Source organism: Labeo rohita, unplaced genomic scaffold (genome assembly GCF_022985175.1).
Source record: "Labeo rohita strain BAU-BD-2019 unplaced genomic scaffold, IGBB_LRoh.1.0 scaffold_291, whole genome shotgun sequence".
NCBI classification, from domain to species: domain Eukaryota; kingdom Metazoa; phylum Chordata; class Actinopteri; order Cypriniformes; family Cyprinidae; genus Labeo; species Labeo rohita.
Window position 1 is genome coordinate 1 of NW_026129208.1, and position 23,890 is coordinate 23,890.

Sequence of the window (23,890 nt, forward strand, 5' to 3'; positions counted from 1 at the left end):
GCAGTGCATCCAGAAAGTATTCACAGCGCTTCATTTCCCATAAGTACATAAGTATTCACTGAATCGGCCAGTGATTCATGGAACGAGTTGTATAGCATAAACTCTGCAATGGATATTACTATCCAAAATATAGTGAAAACACTATTTATTAGCACAGTAACAAGATCTGCAGTTTAAGACATTAACTTGTAAGCACAAAACACAAGATACTTCTGTTTTCAATATAAATAAGGCTTTATTGGATAAATCTAAGACATTTAAACTAATCTAACACCTAGACACATGCATTCACACAGGTTGCAGAAAGTGAGGAAAGAATGAGTTAAGAAGAGTGAAAATATAAAATCCCAAGTTTATATGCAATTGCTTAGACCTGAACAACCACCAATCATCTAATTAACTCTCACATTGAGTTTCTCAATGAGGTTGTTAAACTTTAAATTAAATGCACCAGTTCAGTTAGAATCTAGAGATTTTGCTTGTGTTGCCTTTGTGTTAAGGCATTCCCTTCAATGATGTCCTTGCAGAAAAGAGGGTGTCCCAAGGTTGCTGATTGGCTGGAAGCTCATTGTCGTTCAAAGTGATGTCTTGGGCATTGGCTGGAGATGATTCGGAGTCGTGTACACTAGTTAAAACACAAAACTCTCAGCAGAAAGGAAAAAAAAAGATTAAAGTAAAAGACAGAAAGAACAGAAATGTGATGATCTCCTCATGTTTTCGTTTTAGAGGAGTGGCTGGCGTACAAGCCAGGAAGCGCTCAAAGAAAGCAAAAAGCAGTGGCAAAAATGATTGCTAAGAGCATGGCTAAAAACCCTTACTAAAAGCATGACTAAATGCAATGGCTAAGACCAATAGCTAAAAGCTAAATTTTATGGTGTCCTGTGGTCTTAAACTCAGCTTCTGGACACATCCCAAATAGTGTCTTGACCAATTAGATGTTGTCTTAACTCGGGATATTACTATGTGTCTCCTACCAAAACATAAATCAACACGTTATCTTATCAGTCACATGTTCTGATTTTTCCCGCTCTTGCAGAGTATAATTTGGACATGATTTCTATAACAAGAATACAATACATTTTACAAAGAATTCAGTGATAGAAACATTTAAAGCATGAATTTTCAAACTCATACATACCAAGCACAAATATAAACCCTTAAGCTATTAGAACATAAAAGACAAGTGTGTGGGTAACTTAATAGGGAGTTATGCAACGTACTGATGTTCATTTATAAGTCCTTTTAAGCATCATTTTGGTGCATATTTATGTAAAAAGACAGTCTCTGTGTCATTCTGTGAACTAAGCGCATGTTCTAAGGAACAATAGAATTTAGAAGGAATCTCGGTCTGTTTCTTGTCTTGGGTAGTGGAGCAGCACCCAACACAGTCTCCTCATGTGATGGTCCTGATGTGCTGTATCTTTGACCATTAATCTTGGGTTTCTTGCCCCAAAATTGACAATCTTCTTCCTGAGTTGGAATTATCAATAAGTGTTCTTTTGTTTTAATGCTGCAAGCTGTTTAAAGCTCCTAGTTAGTTGGTTAGGCAGTTGGATGCTTCAGGCTGGCTGAAGTCAGGGTATCATGGACATGTTCTTGAGTGGCCCAGGCACAGCCTGTGGTTGAACCCAATCAAATATTTCTAAAGAAACCTGAGCATCTGCCCCCATCCAAACTGACAGAGCTTGAGAGGTGAAGAGATGAGGATAAGAATTGCAGATAATTGCCAAATGATGATGATCAAAGCTTGTCGCATCATACCCAAAAATATTTGAGGCTGTAAGTATTGGGCAAAGGCTGTGAATACTTAATGTACATGTGATTTTTTGCAAAGAGTTTAAACAAACTTCTTTCACATTGTCATTATGGGGTATTATAGAATTTTGAGGAAAATAATGAATTTAATCCATTTTGGAATAAGGCTGTAACACAACAAAATGTGGAAAAAGTGAAGTGCTGTGAATACTTTCCAGATGCACTGTAGATCACATTGGTTTCTCCAACTAGTTTTGATTCACTGAAAAGAACCGGCTCGTAAAAATTCATTCATGTGCAGAGTCGGACTGTACTGGTCCTGCTGTGGATTCAGTAATGGTGTTGTGACACCACTGAACAATTACTGCAGGTGACTTGGGAGACGGTCACAAACCAATCTTCATTCGGCTCTTTTTGTTGTTGTTGTTGTTGTTTTGTTTAATGGAAGCAGTTCTGTGTATTGATTGCTTTGTGATATGAATTCTTCTCTCTGTCTCTAACAGAAACCCTTCCTGGATGTGGGCAGAACTGAGACAACTGTGAACTACTACCACAGTGAAATACAAAAGGCAGATCTCAGGACAATATCACTTATAACCAGGAGTTAAGAGTTCTTGAATATATCTATAATTATATATTTATGTGATCATCAAAGACACCCAACTAATGCATATTTAGAAAATGAATTAAAACCCTGCTGATGGACACTGGCTGTTACAGTTTTTTCACTGTCTTCACAAAAATACTATTGTACTCAGGAGACTGTAGGGGAACAACAGCCTCCCCATTACACATAAAATTATCATGTAATGCAAATGTTATCCAGCATGACCTTTGCACCACCTTGCAGCTGCTTGTTGCTGAGAGGCAAAACATTAAATATAATGTCAGTTTCTACTCTTCTGCAGTGAATTGCTGTGAATATATATAGTACATTTTTAAAGATCAAGATCGATTATACTTCAATTATATATTCAGGTTTTATAGTGTTGCAGAAAATTATAAAACAACACACACACACATATATATATATATATATATATATTATATATATACAGTGCACAGCATAAATGAGTACACCCCCTCTAAAACTTAACAAATTGAGCAATTACTCTTCACTTGAAAGACATATTAGGATTCTTTGGAGATATAATGTTCCAACAGGCCTGCTTGATCAATTACCAAAGAAGAATGTCAAAATTATTTAGCAAATTAAGATTTTCCTATCAAAGTGATAAAATGTTGTGTTGCAAAAATGAGTACACCCTCCTGAAAGTTACTAAATAAAACAAAAAAAAAAACAACAAAAGTGTAAGTTTAATGCTATTTTTGATCAACCGGTAAGTATACTGAACCAAAATTTTTAAAGACAAGTCATTTCCTGACAGTTAAAGGCATTGTATAGCCTACTGAATCATACACAGACTTAATGCTGTCAACAATGAAACCACTTGGGAGAGAACTGCCAGGTGACTTATTTCTTAGCATAAAAGAGGACAGTGGTACAAGAGGAATACCAAATTATTGTTTTACGTGTGAAAATATAGCAGAAGTAGCACTGACATTCAAAAACAATGGACTTGTGACAAGGCTCCTGAAATAACCAGGTCTTCGCTTTAAGTTTTCATTTAATGATGAGTGAATTTTTGCTACAAAATGAGGCGGAGAAATACCATGCAAGAGTATGAGAGCCAGCAAAAGCTATGAAAAGAGTGACACTTTATCTCACAGAGTACGAAGCAGCCTGCAGAAGTGACATACATGGTTATTGTCACCACTAGAATTACCTACTGTAGCCAAAGCACAGCAAACTCATTTAACCTCTTCCAAGGCCCATATTTACAAAATATAGACTTCTAGGAATCCATACTCTGGGGTCAAGGGACCAAGTCAATCATTTCGGATCCATTTCGGATCCAAAAATGTTCTGGTGTTGCTACAGGAGGAGTACAGTGAGAAGTGCCTGGTACCTACAGTGACGTTCAGTGGTAGTGAAGCTCTTCTACAGGGATGTATGAGTGCTGAAGGTGTGAGGGAGCTGTGCTTTATCAGTGCTGTCATGAATTCACATACTAGTGTGTGATGTAATACAAAAAACTGAAACTGCAGATGCTACCCTGCCCTCATTCCCTGCATTATTGGGCATTTTTTCAACATGACAATGAGGATATTTATTCTCCCAAGGTGAAAATCCTTCAGTGGACATGTATTTTACTCAGTATTAACACTCTTGAGCAGCTGTGGGGGATTCTGTAGAGACAAGCTAAGCAAAACTCCCCATTAAAGACCAGGGCATTTAAGGAGGTCGTCCTCCAGGAGTTAAACAGGACAGATGTGAAAATTTGCCATGAACTTGTACACTCAGTACCACGAAGGGTCAGAGCAGTATACTTAATGTTCTGGAGGACATATTAAGTACTAGAATATTATACATTTGCTGAATTACATATAGGGTGTACTCATTTCTGCAATCCATTATTTAAACAAAATTGGCTAATTTACTTATTTTACAGGAAATGTTGGCATATATATAGTTGTTTTTATTAAGTATAAGTTTAATACATTTAAATTTTGCCATCTTTCCATTAATTATATTAGTGATCATTAAGAAAATACATCTTTTATATATATTAAGAGGGGGTGTACTCATTTATGCTGTGCACTGTATATATATATATATATATATATATATATATATATCAGAGATGCTCACAAGTCTCTGAGCTAGAGTCCAAGTCAAGTCTCAAGTCTCTGAGCTAGAGTCCAAGTCAAGTCTCAAGTCTCTTTATTATATTAAGTCTCTGGTTATAATAAGTGTTGCATCACGTACAGCGACCCATCCAACACTGCATAGCTATATATATAAGGAATTCAAAGCATGTAATATGTTATAATGACTCCTTTATCTATTAGCATACAGTATCAGCTTTGATTTTGGTATATAATCAGTGTAAACAGGCTATTGCAACATGACAAAAACACCAAGAATGCTTTACTTTTAAGTTAATGTTAAATGATTTAAATAACTGCCAGCAGGTGGCGGCAAGAGAATGATTTAATTACTGAATCATATCATTCATTTGATTCGTTCGAACTGCTGCTTCATTTAGGAATAAAGAGTGACTGTCTTTATGAATGGGAAATTGAATCATTTCACTAGATTCGTTTTAAAAACGAGTTCATTCATAAACGAAACACCGCTGTGTTTGAATGGAGATGCGCAGCGGCTCAGTTGTTACTTGTTTCAGACTACTTTTGACGACGAAATAGAGCAAAACCAGGCAATAGTGTTATAGTCAAACAATGTAAGTCACTTAATAATAACATCTTGTTTATTTAACTGCTGTATTAAATCAGTATCTCATTTACAAACTCCCTTAAAATTAGTAAAAGCTTAGTTCGCGATATCACAAAGCTCTATTATAACGACGCTGTCTATACTGTCACTAATCAGTCTCTTATTTACACTCTCTCTGTGTAACACTCTACACTCTACACTTTATGAAAGAATTCGTAAAATGTATGTGATACATTACTGAACGTTGCAAAAACACGTAGAAACCTTTAAATCTCCCCTGAGCGCAAACACAAATATGCTGATCGGGTCAGTCGCACATGATGCTCGTTTTTTGTTCGTTGTCCTCTCATGTGTGGCGGCCGCGCCTAAAATAAATAAAAAAAAATGTGTGGCCGCGCCGCGCGCAGCAGATACACGTCACGTGTTACATGGACAGGTTATAGGTAACGGAGGGAGGGGAATAACAGCGAGCTCATCAGTTGTTTCCTAAAAATAAACATTGTTCGCGAGTCCCGCAGCTCGAGTCCGAGTCGAGTCTGAAGTCTTTCGAGGACGAGTCTCAAGTCGAGTCTGAAGTCACTGTGTGTGCGACTTAGGTCGCACTCGAGTCCGAGTCTCAAACTCGAGTCCCCATCACTGATATATATATATATATATATATATATATATATATATATATATATTATCTGTGTTACCACAAAATATTTCTTATTTCTGTTCATATTTCTGTTTTGCATCCAAGCAGAGCTGTACAAGGATATTGTTTTGCTTTTTTATGAACAAAATATATGCTCTGCTCTGTGGTGTGGTCTTTGGTACAGTTGTCTATTATTAGAGATATGAGATGCAGAAGGTCTGCAGAACATGCTGTGGAAACACTGTTTGTGGGTGAAGGGCTAAAGATAAACCTACACCTGTAATGTTACAATAGACAAAGTAGGTAAATGTGTCATAGCATTATGTTAGGACAACATACTTCATCACAGAAATATATACATTGAAACAAAATAAGATGTTCTTAAGAACTTTTACTAGAAACTGCCAACAGATGCTGTAAAAATGAACTAAAATAGAAACACACTCACATGTTGAGGAAGTTGCAAAGTATTAAGACAAACGTGACAGCAGAAAAGCTAGAAGAAAGAAAACAGTTCACAAAAACGCTTACATGAACTTGTTGCTTAGAGAAAATAAAAGTCTACATTGAGGATTTTGGCTGGCCTTGACCTTGAGCTCCTATAAATGAGAACAATAGGTCAACTGATATTGAACATAGAAAACAGTTGTTCTACTGTACAATTCCCATGAAACACCAGACGTGTGCAAACTCCTTTGTGGTGTTCAAAAAATAATTTCAAAGTGTCTTTTTTTTTTTTTTTTTTTTTTTTTTTGCTAAACACAGCAATGCTGCAGGAATATTATTCATAATGTACATTTATCGCACACACGTCTTTCAGCATAAAAATATATGACAGGAAATAATAACCAACCAAAACCCAAAGTGTAGAAGATGTGTAGATGTGAAAATAGTGGCATTAACTATTTAGAGTATAACTTTAATGTAATTTTTGTACACTGATTTAGGACTGACATCTCAGGTTTATTGATGGTAATTAATGGCTTTTGTGCTTTAGGATGAATCTTGAGCTGATGTAAACCTACCTTTTCATGTCTTTTCAGTCATTTTACAAGTCAGCTGACTTTTTGATTTATAGAGCTGCAGCTTTCTACTTTGTTTGGTATGCAAATAATAAAACTGGTATTTAGATGAGAGATTTTTGAACTTGTGAAAAACACTTTAATTGATCAGAGCTGCAACAGAACATGGATTATTGTTTATTTGCTGAAAGGAAACTGACAGGAAGGAGTTAAGATGCAGCTAGGAGCTGCAAACCACAACTTGAACAAAATAAATACCATCATGCAAAAAAATCTGCACTACGACACAGTTCCTGCTCAAAGTCTTCATCCTGTTTGTGTCAGTGAAATGAATTTCCTCTGATGTTCATTACAGCTACTGTAAAGACATCTCGACATGTCCACACCAAGTTTACTGTACTGAACTAAAAAGCGCTGTTGTGCCCATTTTCGACCCCCGCCAAATTATTACCCCCTCTCGTTGAAATCACTACCTGATTGCCTAATCCTAACCCCACCCCTAATCCTAACCCCTCCCCCACACCTAACCCTAACCTAAATCTGGAAGTCTGAAAAGTGAAATCAAGATAGCGCTTTGGGTTCTGTAGGCTAGCTCTTTATTTCTTTATTTTTCAAAACATTGTGCATTTTAAAGTGGATAGATGAATCACAAATTATGTATTTTAATTAACAGTCAACGTAATAGTTCCGCACGTAATCCACTAGAAGGGGCTTTTGTCTAGCCTATCCCATCTTGAAAACATGTAGGAAAACGATACTAGGTTAGCAGCTTTTAGTAGTATTAATATCACTCTTAACGTTATTTCTCGAAATGATCTTTGTTTTAAGCGTGTTACCTACCCTGACGTTTGAGAGAAGTGGATTGGATTTGTCATTTAATGCTTTTGGATCTCATCAATCAAACAAAAGCTTCTACTAGTCCATGAGGAGTTTATTGTTCGGATTTTTTGAATATGGTTCATAAATATTTTGTCTTCAGTCTGTGGATTTGGTTCTCACGTGGTAAGTGTTTTTTTTTTTTTTTTTTTTTTTAATTCTAAATCTATTATATAGGGTTTCATGCCAAATTAGCAATTTTTATGTTTTAAAATTATAAAAACATTCTTTTATTTCAGCATTTGAGGGGAGGAATTGTGAAATATTGACAAACTAGCTTCCAACTAACAAAAAGCAGTCAGCAGAAAAAGACAAGCTAATGTCACATGTTCAGTAGAGCTCAACATCTGGTAAACATCCTAAAAGAATAAACAACGGACTGCAGTTCAGTTTGTGGAGAGGCTGAGTTATTTATTTTTCGCACGATGTTCATCATGGATATAGGCCTTTTTGCCGTATCTGACGAAACTGTAATAGCTTGAAATCAATAAGAAGATGCCGATCACGGAAACTAATAGCAGAGTTAGGTAAGCATCTGGTCGTATGCAGTTTTCTCGATTGTTAACACAATGTGACTGATGTTAGTTGGCTTATATTCCCAAACCATTCATTCAGTGCTAAAAACAAAGACACATTTCTCAACTTTTCTCAAAAAGTTTAACAATAAGTAAGTTAAACATTAAGTAGCAAAACTGATGACACACCAATCAGAATCTCTGTATCCAACAACGGAGAGAGGAGAGAAATGAACTAATCATTTACATGGGTATTGTACTTCACTGGTGAAAAAAAACAGCATATGCTGGTAAGTATGTTTTGATGCTGGTTTATGCTAGTCATGTTGCTGGTCAAGGACCAGCATAAACCAGCAAAGGACCAGCTTAAACCAGCACCAAAACATACCTTACCAGCATCCCAAACATGCCTACCAGCATATGCTGTTTTTTTCACCAGGGTTACACATACAGTATAATTATAGTACAGTACCAGTACATTAGATGATGGAAAATTCACTATTCTGTATGTACAGTAAACTGTAGCACATGTTGTACACCTTCAGAAGTATGACTGTCAAATTTTATCTGTAACCATTTTTATGTGTAGCCTACTGCATTTTTGCAGAACTGAGAAATGACTACCTAGACTTGTGTCGGGAGACCAAATAGTACTGTATACTCTAATGACATTTAGCCAAATGTGCAGAGGATGCTGAATTTAAATTTTATTTTTTACTGTACTGTATTGTGGTGCATACCAAGTTCATATAAAGTTCTTTGTTATTTAAACTTTTCTAGTGCTTTTCATCTGCTGCAAGATTACTTTACAGTAGTAAAATAAAAAAAAATCCCCAAATGTTAATTGCTGAATTAGCAATCTGTAATTTAATTTATGTTGTATACTGTAATAGACATTGAGTTTCAAATTAATTCCTAATAAGACTTTTTTGTTAGTGTTATTGATCTCACAAGTGTTCACTGGGCAGGAAAGTCACTGTTGTATTTGAATTGTGTGTAATCATTTAAAAATACTTGTAATAACTAGATTGAAACATTTGAAAGACAAATTTATCCTGGCTTGTCTTAAGATTTGTTTAAAAACATAAATAGTTTGGTCAGTTACATGTTCTAGATGTTTGCTAAAGTGTTGCTAGTTGGTTGCTAGGATATTCTGGGTGGTTGCTAGGCTCTTGCTATGCAGTTGCTGGGATGTTGCTAGATTTTATGGTTGACCTCTGTTAATAACAGAAAGTCAAACATTGTTTCCAAAACTGATCCAGTTTCAGTGCTTTGATATTATAATTAGAATTGTAATAAATTTCTTTCTGATGTTAGGAAATGAACATTAAATCATTGACATTAATATCTTAAACTTGCACTAAAACGTGATTTATACCATCTAAGTAGTAATTTAATAGAATTGCATGTCTTCTTTAGTGATACAAGCTCAGAAACATTTACTATGTAAGCTGTTGATGTTTATATATATATATATATATATTGTTTATTGACTTGGTGCCATGATGGACATATTTTTCATTTTAAACAGTATGATTACTTAATGGTAATGCAATATTTGTGAAGACAACTGTGTATGTCAGACTATAAATCCCCAAAAACTATGCATGGGGGCTTTCTTTGGAGTTGCCACCCCTCATAGACCCCATGCCACCCCTTTGCCACCCTAAAAATGATTTTCTAGATCCGCCCCTGATTATTATTATAAATATCGTTTTATATTGAACAAGCCTTTTTAGTTGAGTTGCTGATTTTTTTTTTTTTTTTTTTTTTTTTTTTTTTTTTTTTTTTTTTATGTATTTTTCTCTAAACTTGTTTGAAACAAACAAAACAGAATAAAAAAAATGTTGTGTTTCAGGTGTGTTTGGTGATAAAGATGCAGTTAAATCAGTATTTGTGACTGAGGGAGATTCTGTCACTCTAAACACTGATGTTGAAGTACAGAAAGATGATCGGATTCTGTGGACATTTAAAATGGACAATTCTGACACTCTTATAGCTGAAATCATCAGAGAGAACAACTATATAGATGACAGTACTGTGGCATTTAGAGACAGAGTCCAGATGGACAGTCAAACTGGATCTCTGACCATCAGAAACATCAGAACTGAACATTCTGGACTTTATAAACTACAGATCTACAGAAACAGAATAATATCACACAAGAGTTTCACAGTTGCTGTTTATGGTGAGTAAGTTTAAATGTTTAAAAAACGTGGTGGTGTTAAGAATCCTTTTGAAAATTACTGTAAATTTTAAAAAGAATGCTGAAATAGTAATAGAGTACAGTTGGCAGGTTGTTTGTTTCATTTTTAGAGTAACATTTTAATTTTACATTTTCTCTAATATTTCCAGCTCCTCTTCCCATTCCTGTCATCACCAGAAACACTTCAAACTGTTCACCATCTAAACGTTCATCAGTGTCCAAATGTTCATTGTTGTGTTCAGTGGTGAATGTGAGTGATGTGAGTCTCTCCTGGTACAAAGGAAACAGTTTATTGTCCAGCATCAGTGTGTCTGATCTCAGCATCAGTCTCTCTCTACCTCTGGAGGTGGAATATCAGGATAACAACACCTACAGCTGTGTGATCAACAATCCCATCAGCAACCAGACCAAACATCTCAACATCAGTAAACACTGTCACACATGTACAGGTATGTCTGCAGTAATATTAGTGATTATATTTTTAGTGATTAAAGATTTTGTTTAAAAAATATATTTTTCAAGCTTTCCAACCATATCTGTTCAAAGCCATGTTAAGTGAACTGAGAGCTATGGCAACAATGTCTTAATTGAAATCAGACACTTCAGGACTCATTTGTAATTATTATTGTTCCGTTGTTAATTACAGAACTCAAGCAAACATCACATTTGGTGGGAATATCAGTTATAGCGATAGTTCTGGTCTTGGCTGCAGCTGTGGGGTTTATGATATACCGAAGGAACGGCAAACAAGCAACACCACAAGGCTAGTATTACCTTTTCATTCAATGATATAAACCTTTATGGGCCCAAAATCATGTTTTAAAAAAATGTACCGGAATATCAGTTTAAACACAATTTCAAAGGGGCGGGAGGGCTCGAGTGTGGGTGGGGGGGGTGAGAGAGAGTTGGAGAGTGATGATGAGCAGCATGTGCAGTGCAGAGGGTGATGATTTAGCAGAATCCATTAGCATTTTTAGAAAACAGAATCATGATTCATATATGAATAGATTTTTTTGTGCACCCCTAGTTTTGCTGACATGGCTGCAACTCTTCCTCTTCTTGTCTTGCCCCCTTTGTTGCATGTTCCGGGGGCGGAGTTTATGTAAATATTTGGGTTTGTGATGTCACTAACCCGGGAAGTAGCGCATTGTTCAAACAGCAACAGTACACAGTAACTAAAGTTAAAAAGTGAAATAACACAAATACATTCCAAATCTTCTCACACTGATCCAGGTGTTTGTGTTTGTAGGTCTGACAATCACAGAACAGAAAAATCCCATGTCAGAATATACACAGATCATCTACTGTCTTCAGCAGGAAGATCTGCCAAAGGTCTGTAAACAATTCTTCTGATTACGATTCTTATAACAGCTATTTATTTAAAATCATATTACATTTGTTATGCTGAACAAATCTGAGCTACTGAAAAGAACCAGCTAATAATAGTCATTTGTTCGGGAGTTTCAGTGTATCTGGAAAGTATTCACAACACTTCATTTTTTTTCCAATTTTTTTATGTTACAGCCTTATAATTAATAATTAAATTCATTATTTTCCACAAAATTCTACAGACAATACCATAATGACAACGCAAAAGTAGTTAGTTTGAAATCTGTGCAAATTTATTGAATGAAAAATTTACATGTACATAAATATTAAAGCCTTTGTCATGACACTTAAAATTGAGTTCAGGTGCATCCTGTTTCCACTGATCATCCTTGAGATGTTTCTACAACTTGATTGGAGTCCACCTGCGGTAAATTCAGTTGATTGGACATAATTTGGAAAGACACACACCTGTCTATATAAGGCCCCACAGTTAACAGTGCATGACAGAGCACAAACCAAGGAATGAAGTCCAAGGAATTGTCTGTAGACCTCTGAGACAGGATTGTATCGAGACACAGATCTCAGGAAGGGTACAGAAAAAAATTCTGAGCAAAGGCTGTGAATACTTGATGTACATGTGATGTGATATGTGATATATATATATATATATATATAAAGCTGTAAGGAGTTCAAATAAACTTCTTTGACATTTTCATTATGGGGGATTATAGAATTTTGAGGAAAAAAATGAATTTAATCCATTGTGGAATAAGGCTGTAACTGTGGAATAAGCGCTGTGAATACTCTCCAGATGCACTGTAGATCACATTGGTTTCTCTGACTGGTTCTGATTTACTGAAAATAACTGGCTCATAAAAAATCATTCATGTGCAGAGTCGGACTGTACTGGTCCTGCTGTGGATTCAGTAATGGTGTTAAACTAAACAATTACTGCAGGTGACTCGGGAGACTGTCACAAACCAATCTTCATTTGGCTTAGGGATTTTTGTTGTTGTTGTTGTTGTTGTTGTTGTTTAATGGAAGCAGTTCTGTGTATTGATTACTTTGTGATATGAATTCTTCTCTCTGTCTCTAACAGAAACCCTTACTGGATGTGGGCAGAACTGAGACAACTGTGAACTACTACCACAGTGAAATACAAAAGGCAGATCTCAGGAAAATCTCACTTACACCCAGGAGTTAAGAGTTATTGAATATATCCATAATTATATATTTATGTGATCATCAAAGACACCTAACTAATGCATATTTAGAAAATGAATTAAAACCCTGCTGATGGACACTAGTCCTGTAAGAACACCCCTGGCTGTTATGGGTTTTTTCACTGCCTTCACAAAAATGTATTGTACTCTGGAGACTGCAAGGGAACAACAGCCTCCCTGTTACACTTTCTGTTTAAGCAGCCCTAAAATGATAATTTAATGCAGATGTCATCCAGCATGACCTTTGCACCACCTTGCAGCTGCTTGTCGCTAAGAGGCAAAACATTAAATCAGATGTCAGTAAATCAACTTACAAGACTGAAGAAAATGAATTAAAAATGCTGATGGACACTAGTCCTGTAAGAACCCTGGCTGTTATGGTTTTTTTCACTGCAAACAAAGACTGGACTGGACTTTCAGAGAGTTTACAGGAAGGGGGAAGTTTTGAGATGTTCTGAAAAACTTTTACTAGAAGATGCTGTAAAAATAGATGCTGTAAAAATCAACTTATGATTTTTAAGCATGGCAATAACCAAAAACTTTTTTTTTTTTTTTTTTTCAAATAGTACACAACAATCCATACAGATTACAAATATACAGAGAAGCATGTTACAGACATAGCTCATTTGTTTGAAATGCAGCTGTTGAAATATAATATAACCCCATATAAAAGCAAAATCCAAAACTAAAAATCTTACACTTCTTTGCAGTATTACAATATTACACAATAAGAACAATAACAGCATAACTAATGTAATAAAAATGTATTTCTACATTTTTTTAGAAAAATGACTTTCCTTGAAAGTGTGCTGATTTTAAAGCTTCACCATTATACTCCTCAAAGGGATCATTCAACCAAAAATGAAAATTCTAGTATCGTTTACTCACCCTCAAGATGGTCCAAACCTGTATAAATGTCTTTGTTCTGCACAAGAGAAGATATTTTTAAGGATGTTTGAGCCCAGACAACTTTGGGGCAGCATTGATTTCCATAGTAGGAAAAATACTACGGAAGTCAATGGTGCCCTAAAACTGTTTGGTTATAAGCATTCTTCAAAATACCTTCCTTTGTGTTCAGCAGAACAAAGAAATTCATACAGGTTTTGAACAACTTCCTGGCTGACTGAATCTCTTGTTTTTCTCAAGTGTGAATTCTCTGGTGCTGTCTCAGTTCTTCAGTTGTAATAAAGGTTTTGAGGGTTGAGGGTTGCAGGTCAGTCAAGTTCATCCACACCAGACTCTGTCTGTCTTTTATGGACCTTGCTTTGTGCACTGGTGCACAGTCATGTTGGAAGAGGAAGGGGCCAGCTCCAAACTGTTTCCACAAAGTTGGGAGCACGGAATTGTCCAAAATGTCTTGGTATGCTGAAGCATTCAGAGTTCCTTTCACTGGAACTAAGGGACCAAGCCCAGCTCCTGAGAAACGACCCCACACGATAATCCCCCCTCTATCAAACTTTTCACTTGGCACAATGCAGTCAGACAAATACCATTCTCCTGGCAACCGCCAAACCCAGACTCATCCATCAGATTGCCAGATGGAGAAGTGCGATTCGTCACTCCAGAGAACGCGTCTCCACTGTATCCGACGCTTTGCATTGCACTTGGTGATTTATGGCTTGGATGCAGCTGCTCGGCCATGGAAACCCATTCCATGAAGCTCTCTGCACACTGTTCTTGAGCTAATCTAAAGGCCACATGAAGTTTGGAGGTCTGTAGGGATTGACTCTGCAGAAAGTTGGCGACCTCTTCGCACTATGTGCCTCAGCATCCGCTGACCCCGCTCCGTCAGTTTACGTGGCCTACCACTTTGTGGCTGAGTTGCAGTCGTTCCCAAACGCTTCCAAGTTCTTATAATACAGCTGACAGTAGGGCTGGGCGATAAAACGATAACGATATGTATCGCGATAGACACGTGATCGATATCAATAAAAAATGTGTTCTATAAAACGTTCGATATTTTTTATTCTTCGTCGGAAGAAAACAGAGGTTGCGAAGCAAGTTTGGTTGCATTAACAAAGACACTCGCTCTATAACCTAGCAACGTGGGAGTGACAAAATTATTAAATTAATGTCTTGTATTGTAGAATGGACGCTCAGCACCGCCGAGAGTTTAGCGCCATCGTTAAAACGAAACCGAAAGTAAAACGCGCGCGCGCATTCAAAAGCAGTTTTAATACCCCACGTTTAGAGAGCGACTGCCCAATGTGCGCAAATTAGACTACATGACATATCTAGGCTGTAGGCTCTAGGTTGTGTAGTTGTATTTAATGCAACCTTAATATTCATTTAGTGCTCCTAAATTTAGTTTTGGGTGCTCCTAACTATTTGAAGTTGGGAACACCAGTGCTACCAAGTAAAAAAGTTAATTTCGATCCCTGAACACAAGCAGCAGACCACCATGGAGAGGTACTCTGCATCAGTGCCTTATGACAAAGAATCTAAATGGTACAAAGATATAACGGAGGCAGTGGCATATTTCTCTGTTTATATTTAACATTGCACTATTTTATTACACTTTATTAAGCATTTCTTACATTTTCTTTCATTTTGCACCTTAAATGTTGAGATAATTGTTAAGTGTTCATTGTGACTTTAGAATTATGTTTACATTTTTAATGAATAATTATTTGAGTTTTCCATGGTTGTTGACATTTCTGTCTTAATAACTGGGGGGGTTATGATCAGAGGAAGGTTAAGTTTAATATAAAAATGTTGAAATGTAATATATTTTTCTCCTGTTCCTTATTTTAAATGGGTCATAAAAAATATCAATAATTATCGATATCGACCGATATGAAACGTGATATCTTATTTTACACCCAGCCTAGCTGACAGTTGACTGTGGAATATTTAGGAGCGAGGAAATTTCACGACTGGACTTGTTGCACAGGTGGCATCCTATCACAGTTCCACGCTGGAATTCACTGAGCTCCTGAGAGCGACCCATTCTTTCACAAATGTTTGTAAAAACAGTCTGCATACCTAGGTGCTTGATTTTATACCCCTGTGGCCATGGAAGTGATTGGAACACCTGATTCTGATTATTTGGATGGTGAGCGAATTCTTTTGGCAATATAGTGTAACTTAAACTATAATCAGATAATATTTAGTCTGCTGATGTTGAAAATCAATATGAACATTTTTCAGACCTCGCTTTTAACTGACCATTTGTTGAAATTTAAAAAGGAATGAAATTTGTGTTTCATGATTACTTTTGTACCCAGCTCATGGGAAGTATCATGCATATTATCTTCTACTTTTCTGCTTATTTTGTACTTTAACAATGATATTTCATAGTACAGTATCTTTTTAAAATATTAAAGTTCTTTATCATCCATAATAAATCAAAAACAAACACCAACCTGTTTGTTCTTCAGTATCTTCAGGTTTCATCCTGCAGTGTTCTGGATCACTCATGTTCTTTTATAAATTCTTTCTCCTTCATTTGTAGGCTGATGGGAATATTTCAGCATTTAACTGGTGAACTGCTCAGAAGAACTTGGCTTGTTGTGGGAGGAACTTCACTGAAAGTAAAAACTAGAAATATAACTTGTTTCCCTCTATCAAAACAACTGAACAGAACATACCTGTGCCAGAAATAATATTTTCCCAAAGCCTGTATTATATTTGTAATAGAAACAGAATAAGTAATAACAAAACTGATCATTGATCTGCTGAATAACAAAAAGGTTTAAAAGGGACAGTGGTGGGCAGTAACGAAGTACAGGGTGGGCCATTTATATGGATACACCTTAATAAAATGGGAATGGTTGGTGATATTAACGTCCTGTTTGTGGCACATTATAAGTGGTCAGAAACTTGTAAAATAATTCATGAAAGAATAAAGTTACGTTAAAACCAAGCACACCATTGTTTTTCTTGTGAAATTCCCAATAAGTTTGATGTGTGATGTATCCATATAAATGGCCCACCCTGTAGTTGTAATTCGTTACTGTACTTAAGTACATTTTTCAAGTATCTGTACTTTACTGGAGTAGTTTTATTTTGAGTAACTTTCACTTTTACATCATTACATTCCAAAGCGTAAGATCGTACTTTTTACTTCACTACATTTCATAAACATATCGTTACCTCTTATAATATATCACGTGCTCTGAGACGCACAAGCGGTGTCTGATTCATGAACAAACTAATTCTTTTCAATGAACCTGTTAAATTGATTCGCCAATCGCACCAAATGATTCATTCACGAATTGGAATGATCCGATCGCAGCTGTTCTCGAGTCGACAACTCACTGATTCAAATGATCCGTTTAGAGCCAGTCTGCAGTGAACTGAATTCACAAGTAAGAACCGGGAGATCTTGTGTGTGCGCGCGCGCGCGACTGATGCTGTGAAAAGTAAGTTACTAATGTCGAATTTTAGGATTAATTATTATAACTGAAAATCAAATTTAGGTCAAAGCTGTCCGTTGTTTGTGAATTACATCTGCTGTAAAAGGTGATCTGTTTAAGCGTACTGAAATGCTTGAATTCAAAAACGAAAAATTTAAATAACAGGTTAAATAAAATAACTCATGCACATTCATATTCCTCGCTGATGTAACGTTAGCAGTTTTATTAAAAACTACGTGACGTCTGTTTTTATATTGTTTAGCAACAGTATACATTTTTATATTGTTTGGATCAGCTAGAATAGACAGATATGAATGTTTATTCATAACCATACTGAAAATAAGTAAATATTGTTAGCTGATGCTAACTGTCTAGCTGCTTGCTGGTGCTAAGTAGAGATAATTTTTTAGATATAAAGTCCACATATTTTTATTCAACCACCTAGATAGATTACATCTGAGGGAAAAAGAAAGGGTGTCATGCTCAGATCATAGTAACTACAGTAATTATCAAAGTGGAAAGTGATGCCCTCTGGGGGCATTTGGCCAGGGGTGTTTTTAAACAGACAATATTTGAAAGGAAAAAATCATTATGAAAATATAATTATATTTTCCTTAAAATTTTCTTGTTAACTTCAGTCCTTATTCTCAAGTCATATATAACTGTGATGTTATGCAAAACAAGTTTTACTTGTTCAATCTGTTTTCTCTCAGGTAGATTGCTGTGTAAGCTTCACATTGAATATTACTACATCACTCTCGTCAACATAGTCCATATCAACAACAGTAGGATTATAAAAAATATGTGCTGCCTATATAAAATTGCAAAATAAATCTATCAGTACTTTTTTACTTAAGTACATAAAAAATCGGGTACTTTTGTACTGTCACTCGAGTAAAATTGAAAGAGGAGCACTTTTACTTTTACTGGAGTAATATTTTATTATACGTATCTGTACTTTTACTCAAGTACTCAAATTGTGTACTTCGTCCACCACTGAAAAGGGACAAGGGACAAGTGACAAGTTAAGCTGGTCAGCCTCAGTGGTCTAACAGTCCTTGTTGATGTGAAAATGACTGAGATGGCCAATCAAATCAAAAAATATATAGTGTTTACTATTTACTATTTAACTCCAGTGTGACGTCAGTTTTAATAATGGTAAGTTTGGATTGTTTTATGGACTCAGATCTTTGAACCTTGTTCATCAAAATGAACATTTTTCCTCCCAAGTCATTTTATTAATTTTAGCAGAATATAATTAAAAATCCTATGTGTTAATAGCCAATTTTCCCAACACATCTACTTATGAGACGTTGAACACATTTCGAAATATAAAAAACTATAATGCATCCAAGGACAAATTATGAGAAACAGAAGTGACTAATTCTTTGCTTCAAGTGATGCAGTATGTTAGTTAACCTCACCTCTCGATCTGACTTGTTTGTTCTGTACCGAAAACAGAATTGACTAGTTCACCTCTAAAATCTTTGGCTTTGAGTTGTTCATTCTTTTGTCACATGCCCACTACCCTGCTCAGTAACAAACACAAACATTACATATTATTGACTGAAGGCTATTTCATTACATCTAGGCATCTTTGCTTTATCAAAGTGAGTTTCCCCCATCATACGGATAATGTTTATCACCACATTCTTTATTACCACATATGTTATGGAAAAGAACCATCATGACAGAAATTTACAAATGTACAAATTACGAAATAAAAGAGCTACAATTTCAGAGTAGAAATGCATCCAATAACTGTAATGGGTTTTATAAGGCTGGGAATTAAGTAAACGAATTAAAGTAACAGGGAATTTAGTAGCAGTTATGTTCTGTCTCCAATACCGCTGTCACGTCACATGACAAAAGAACGAACAAGTCAGATTCGAAGACTCGAGAGAGGAACTAATTCTGTTTTGCAGGAACCAACAATACTGACAAACTTCTTTAAAAATATAAAGAACTAGAACCTGATATTTTAATTTTCAGTGTCAAACTCCCTTCATATTTATCTACGTATTCATATTTGTGCATGTCTAATGATGTAAGGTCCGACGAGCCTTGTCACAGATTCAGTTTTAGGTATTTAACAGTAATTCTCAAAGTATATATTGAAACTTGAACAACCTTAACTAAAATATCCTGCATTTCACGGTTGTATAAATACTGTAACCTTCACATCTCAGCGGCGCTGCGGACCTGAATGAGAGAGCGATGGCGTCATCAGTGTGAGACGCCTATAACTTAACGGTATTCTAAGGCTTGTTTTTTTTTTTTTTTTTTTTTTACTATTATTATTATTATTATTATTATTATTATTAATTAATTAACACATTTAGATTTTGTGACATAACACAACCTCTTACATCGTATTACGTTGTCATTGTTTTAAGTTAACAAATCACACTTTATTTCAATTTCATGTTCTTGAAATGTTAAACGAGCACCATTGCGAACTTATTGCTATCTACCAGATGGAGATATAGACCACATTTAAAATCTAATGCAAGTGATCTCATCTCTGGCCTTGTAGGTCCAATTTTCTGCAGAGTTATCTCCAACCCTGATCAAACATACCTGATCAAGCTAATCAAGGTCTTTAGGATTTCTATAAAGTATTATTCAAGTAAGTTTAAGCAAGGAGGAGGAGCTACTCTGCAGGAAAGTGGACCTTTTAAAGGAAGATGCAAAATATTGTTTTTAGTGTCTAGAGCAGGGGTGGCGAAACGCCGGTCCTGGAGAGCCACAGCCCTGCAGAGTTCAGCTCCAACCTAATTAAAACTCACCTGCCTGTAGCTTTTTAGTAACCCTTCAGACCTTGATTAGCTTGTTCAGGTGCGTTTGATTAGGGTTGAAGCAAAACTATGCAGGGCTGCGGCTCTTCAGGACCGACGTTCGCCACCCCTGGTCTAGAGGTCTGAATTGTGACTGAATTGCACTGCACTAAAGTAACATTTCTAGGAAACACTTTGAAGATATGAAAATGTGTTAACACAAAGTTTATAGTTTATTGCTCTATTTTCATTAGTCAGGAGCCAAAAATGGTTCCTGTTTCCCTCTTTTGATGTGCAAAGCATCATGAGATGCATTATGCACTGTGACACACTACCTGCTCTTTTCAAAATGAGTCAAAATGAGATGCACTGTGGTCATTGGTCACGTGTGGTACATACAGGTGGTACACGCTGTGGTAACAGAAGATGGGTGGGTGAAGAGCTGCAGCTGAACTCTCAGCCTGTTCTTACTCATGGGAACTTGGCCTTGAGTTCTACAGAGTAAGAACAAAATGTCAACTGAGACGAGACACAAGACGACAAACAAATCTTGAGTTCCCATGATGTTTTTTGTTTTGTAAAACATGGTTTAATTGACAGTGGCAGACTGTGAAGACTTTGAACATCAACCTCAACAGAGCTACTGTTATGTTCAACATTAATAGATTTCTGTTTCTTTGTTGTGCAGGAAACAGTGGCCAACCAGAACCCAAAGTGTCATAAAATCTCTAGATAGTGTGAATGAGTGGGTATAGACATGAAATTATATGAGCTATTCAATGTACAGCTCTAAAGAAACTTTTGCTGATATATACTCTACACATTTTGTCTGAATGTTTACCATAGCATGTAAAAAAAAAAAAAAGAAAAAGAAAAAAAAAAAACTTGCAAATGGACTTTGTGATTTATAATATGCATATAATAAAAATATTCAGTTAATCAATTGTGGAGTTGTAAAATCTGAAGGGATAGTTTTTTTTTTTTTTTGCTGGTAGGAGATTGACAGGAAAATGTAGTTTGAGGTACAAACCACAAAGTTGAACAAGAAATGTTTCCGTACAGCACAAAGAGGTCACAGTCTTCTTCCTGTTTGTGTCTATGAAAGAGATAATTTTCTGATGCACATATAGCTACTGTGAAGCCATTTCACAGTAATTTGTGGCGCAATTTTCATGAAAAATGTGTACTCCTTAAGAGCTAGCACAAGAATTTGGTCTGTTGGATGAGCCAAATAACTAATATTACTAATAAATTCAGCCACATTATAACTTTAATCAATTAGCGTGAGCTTTTATGTATCTTATATTAAAAATATAAAGTGAAAAATATAATTTAACATTTTTTAATAATGGCTAATAGCTTTTGTTTTAGCTGTGGGTCAATTCAAAATTTCAAACAAGTAACTACTTAGATTTTGTTTTAATTAATCTTGTTTTAATGAATTTAATTTTATTAATCGAAGAAACAAGAAACTAAATCAGGAGGAGTTGAATGGTATGATGAACAATGATTTGTAAATATTGCTTCTTCTGTCTTTGGTTTTTGCTCTCAAGTGGTGAGTCATTGTTTCAGTTTTTTAAATTAAAATATCTTTGACTGCTAAAACCAGTTTTCTTCTGTGTTTTCAGCTAGTATTGTTTAGAAACACATTCTAGCACCTGTTGTGACATTTTCAGTGTTAGTAAGGGGTTAGAAAATGCAAAATGGTGGTACATTTTGGGATTCCAACCAACAGAAAGCAGTCAACAGAAAAAAAATAATAATTCATGTTGGGATGTTAAATATGTTTAGCCTTAATTATATGGCCACGCATCGATATGTGAATGTGTTTGAATTACTAAAGTCTTTGACAGTTTTGTAATGTTTGGAGAGAGACTCCAGATGGACAGCCAAACTGGATCTCTGAATATCAGCAACATCAGAACTGAACACTCTGGGGTCACAAGAGCTTTTCTGTTACTGTCTATGGTAAGATAAATATAGTAAGATGAAATGTTTTAAATCAGGTGGTGGAAACATAAATGTTGATTTTGTAATTGGTGGAATTAAATAAAAATGCATCTTCCACCTGAAGCATTGTTTAAATTATTTTTTTAATTACGTAACATTTTTATTTCCATTTATTTTATAATATTTCCAGCTCCTCCTGGTTTTGTCATCACCAGAGACACTTCAAACTGTTCTTCATCATCATCATCTAAACGCTCATCAGTGTCCAGATGTGTGTTGCTGTGTTCAGTGGGGATTTGAGTGATGTGACTCTCTCCTGGTACAAAGGAAAACAATTACTGTCCAGCATCAGTGTGTCTGGTCTCAGTATCAGTCTCTCTCTACCTCTGGAGATGGAATATCAAGATGAAAACATCTAGCTGTGTGATCAACAATCCCATCAGCAATCAGACTCAACAAAACAGCACTCAACTCTGTCACAGGTGTCCAGGTAGGTCAATTGTGATATTAGTGATTATAATTAGTGATTAAATACATTCTTGAAGCTTTCCAAACATGTCTGTGAAGCTTTCCAATACATGTTCTGTGAGTTAAGAACTATACTGTAACGGGGACTAAAGAACGAGAGGCGAGCGGATCCACTTGCGAGCCTTTATTATAGGGACGAGACAGATACATGGTCGAACAGGCAGGGTCAAATCAACAGTAACAGGAGTGTCAGAGGCCAGACGAGAGAATAGTCCTTAATGACGAGCGATAATCCGAAGGCAGGCGGCGAACAGTCGAAAATGGGGAGCCAGGCGAGGGAATCAAACACAAGGAACTAGAAAGAAGAGTACGCTAAACAATGGGAAAACACTAACAACAATCCGTGACTTGCATGGGGAAAGACCGGGGCTTTTATGGTGCTGCTGATTGGTCACAGAGCAGGAGGCAGGAGGCACAGGAGGCAGGAGGCACAGGGAGGAGGCGGAGCAGGAGGCGCAGGAGCCCTCCAGGGCGGAGCCGGAGGTGGAGCAGGAGGCGCAGGAGCCCTCCAGGGTGGAGCAGGAGGCGCAGGAGCCCTCCAGGGCAGAGCCGGAGCCCTCCAGGGTGGAGCCGGAGGCCCAGCAGGAGCAGGAGGCGCCGGAGCCCTCCAGGGCGGAGCCGGAGCAAGAGGCGCCAGAGCCCTCCAGGGCGGAACAGGAGCCCGCGTCATTGGCTGGGACCTGGGGAGAGCAGGGACAGAGGAGGCAGAGTGAATAGGGAGAGAAGCAGAGAGACCAAAGGATAACGCCGCCTCCATAGGAGGTTCTACAGTGCAAGCTGACACCTCTGGAGGTGGCGCTGACGGGGAAGGCCTCTTGAGCAGACTTGAGACCAGACGGGACCTCTGGAGCAGACTTGAGACCAGACGGGACCTCTGGAGCAGACTTGAGACCAGACGGGACCTCTGGAGCAGACTTGAGACCAGACGGGAGCTCTGGAGCAGGCTTGAGACCAGACGGGAGCTCTGGAGCTCTGGAGCAGGCTTGAGACCAGACGGGAGCTCTGGAGCAGGCTTGAGATCAGACGTGACCTCAGGGGCGGACTTGTGAACAGACGTGACCTCAGGGGCGGACTTGTGAACAGACGTGACCTCCGGGGCGGACTTGTGAACAGACGTGACCTCCGGGGCGAACTTGTGGACAGACGTGACCTCCGGGGCGGACTTGTGAACAGACGTGACCTCCGGGGCGGAGTGTGCGGCCCACATACTGAGAATGGTGACCGCCCTCGCACTAGTAGACCTGATGTGACAAGGCTCTGGGCGGTCAGACGAGTCGTGACTTGACTCTGGGTGCTCAGACGAGGCGTGACTTGACTTTGGGCGGTCAGACGAGGCGTGACTTGACTCTGGGCCGTCAGACGAGACATGGTGAGGCTCTGGACAGATAGACGAGACGTGACGGGGCTCTGGAAGGT

The 23,890-nt window shown here is 37.1% G+C and overlaps 1 protein-coding gene across 3 annotated transcripts in view; it reads left to right on the plus strand.

Annotated features, from left to right (window-relative positions):
- The first annotated feature begins 7,258 nt into the window (after positions 1-7,258).
- Positions 7,259-23,890, plus strand: part of LOC127160135 (SLAM family member 9) — a 69,673-nt gene continuing 53,041 nt past the window's right edge. For 2 of the 3 annotated variants that reach the window (XM_051102788.1, XM_051102787.1), the window contains exons 1-2: positions 7,259-7,714; positions 9,962-10,035. In XM_051102788.1, the coding sequence (XP_050958745.1) occupies positions 7,666-7,714; positions 9,962-10,035 (123 nt within the window). In that variant the 5' untranslated portion in view covers positions 7,259-7,665. Of the gene's footprint in view, positions 7,715-9,961; positions 10,292-10,458; positions 10,759-10,955; positions 11,073-11,558; positions 11,642-12,737; positions 13,125-23,890 lie in introns of those variants that run through there. The other variant, XM_051102785.1, reaches the window with a different exon arrangement.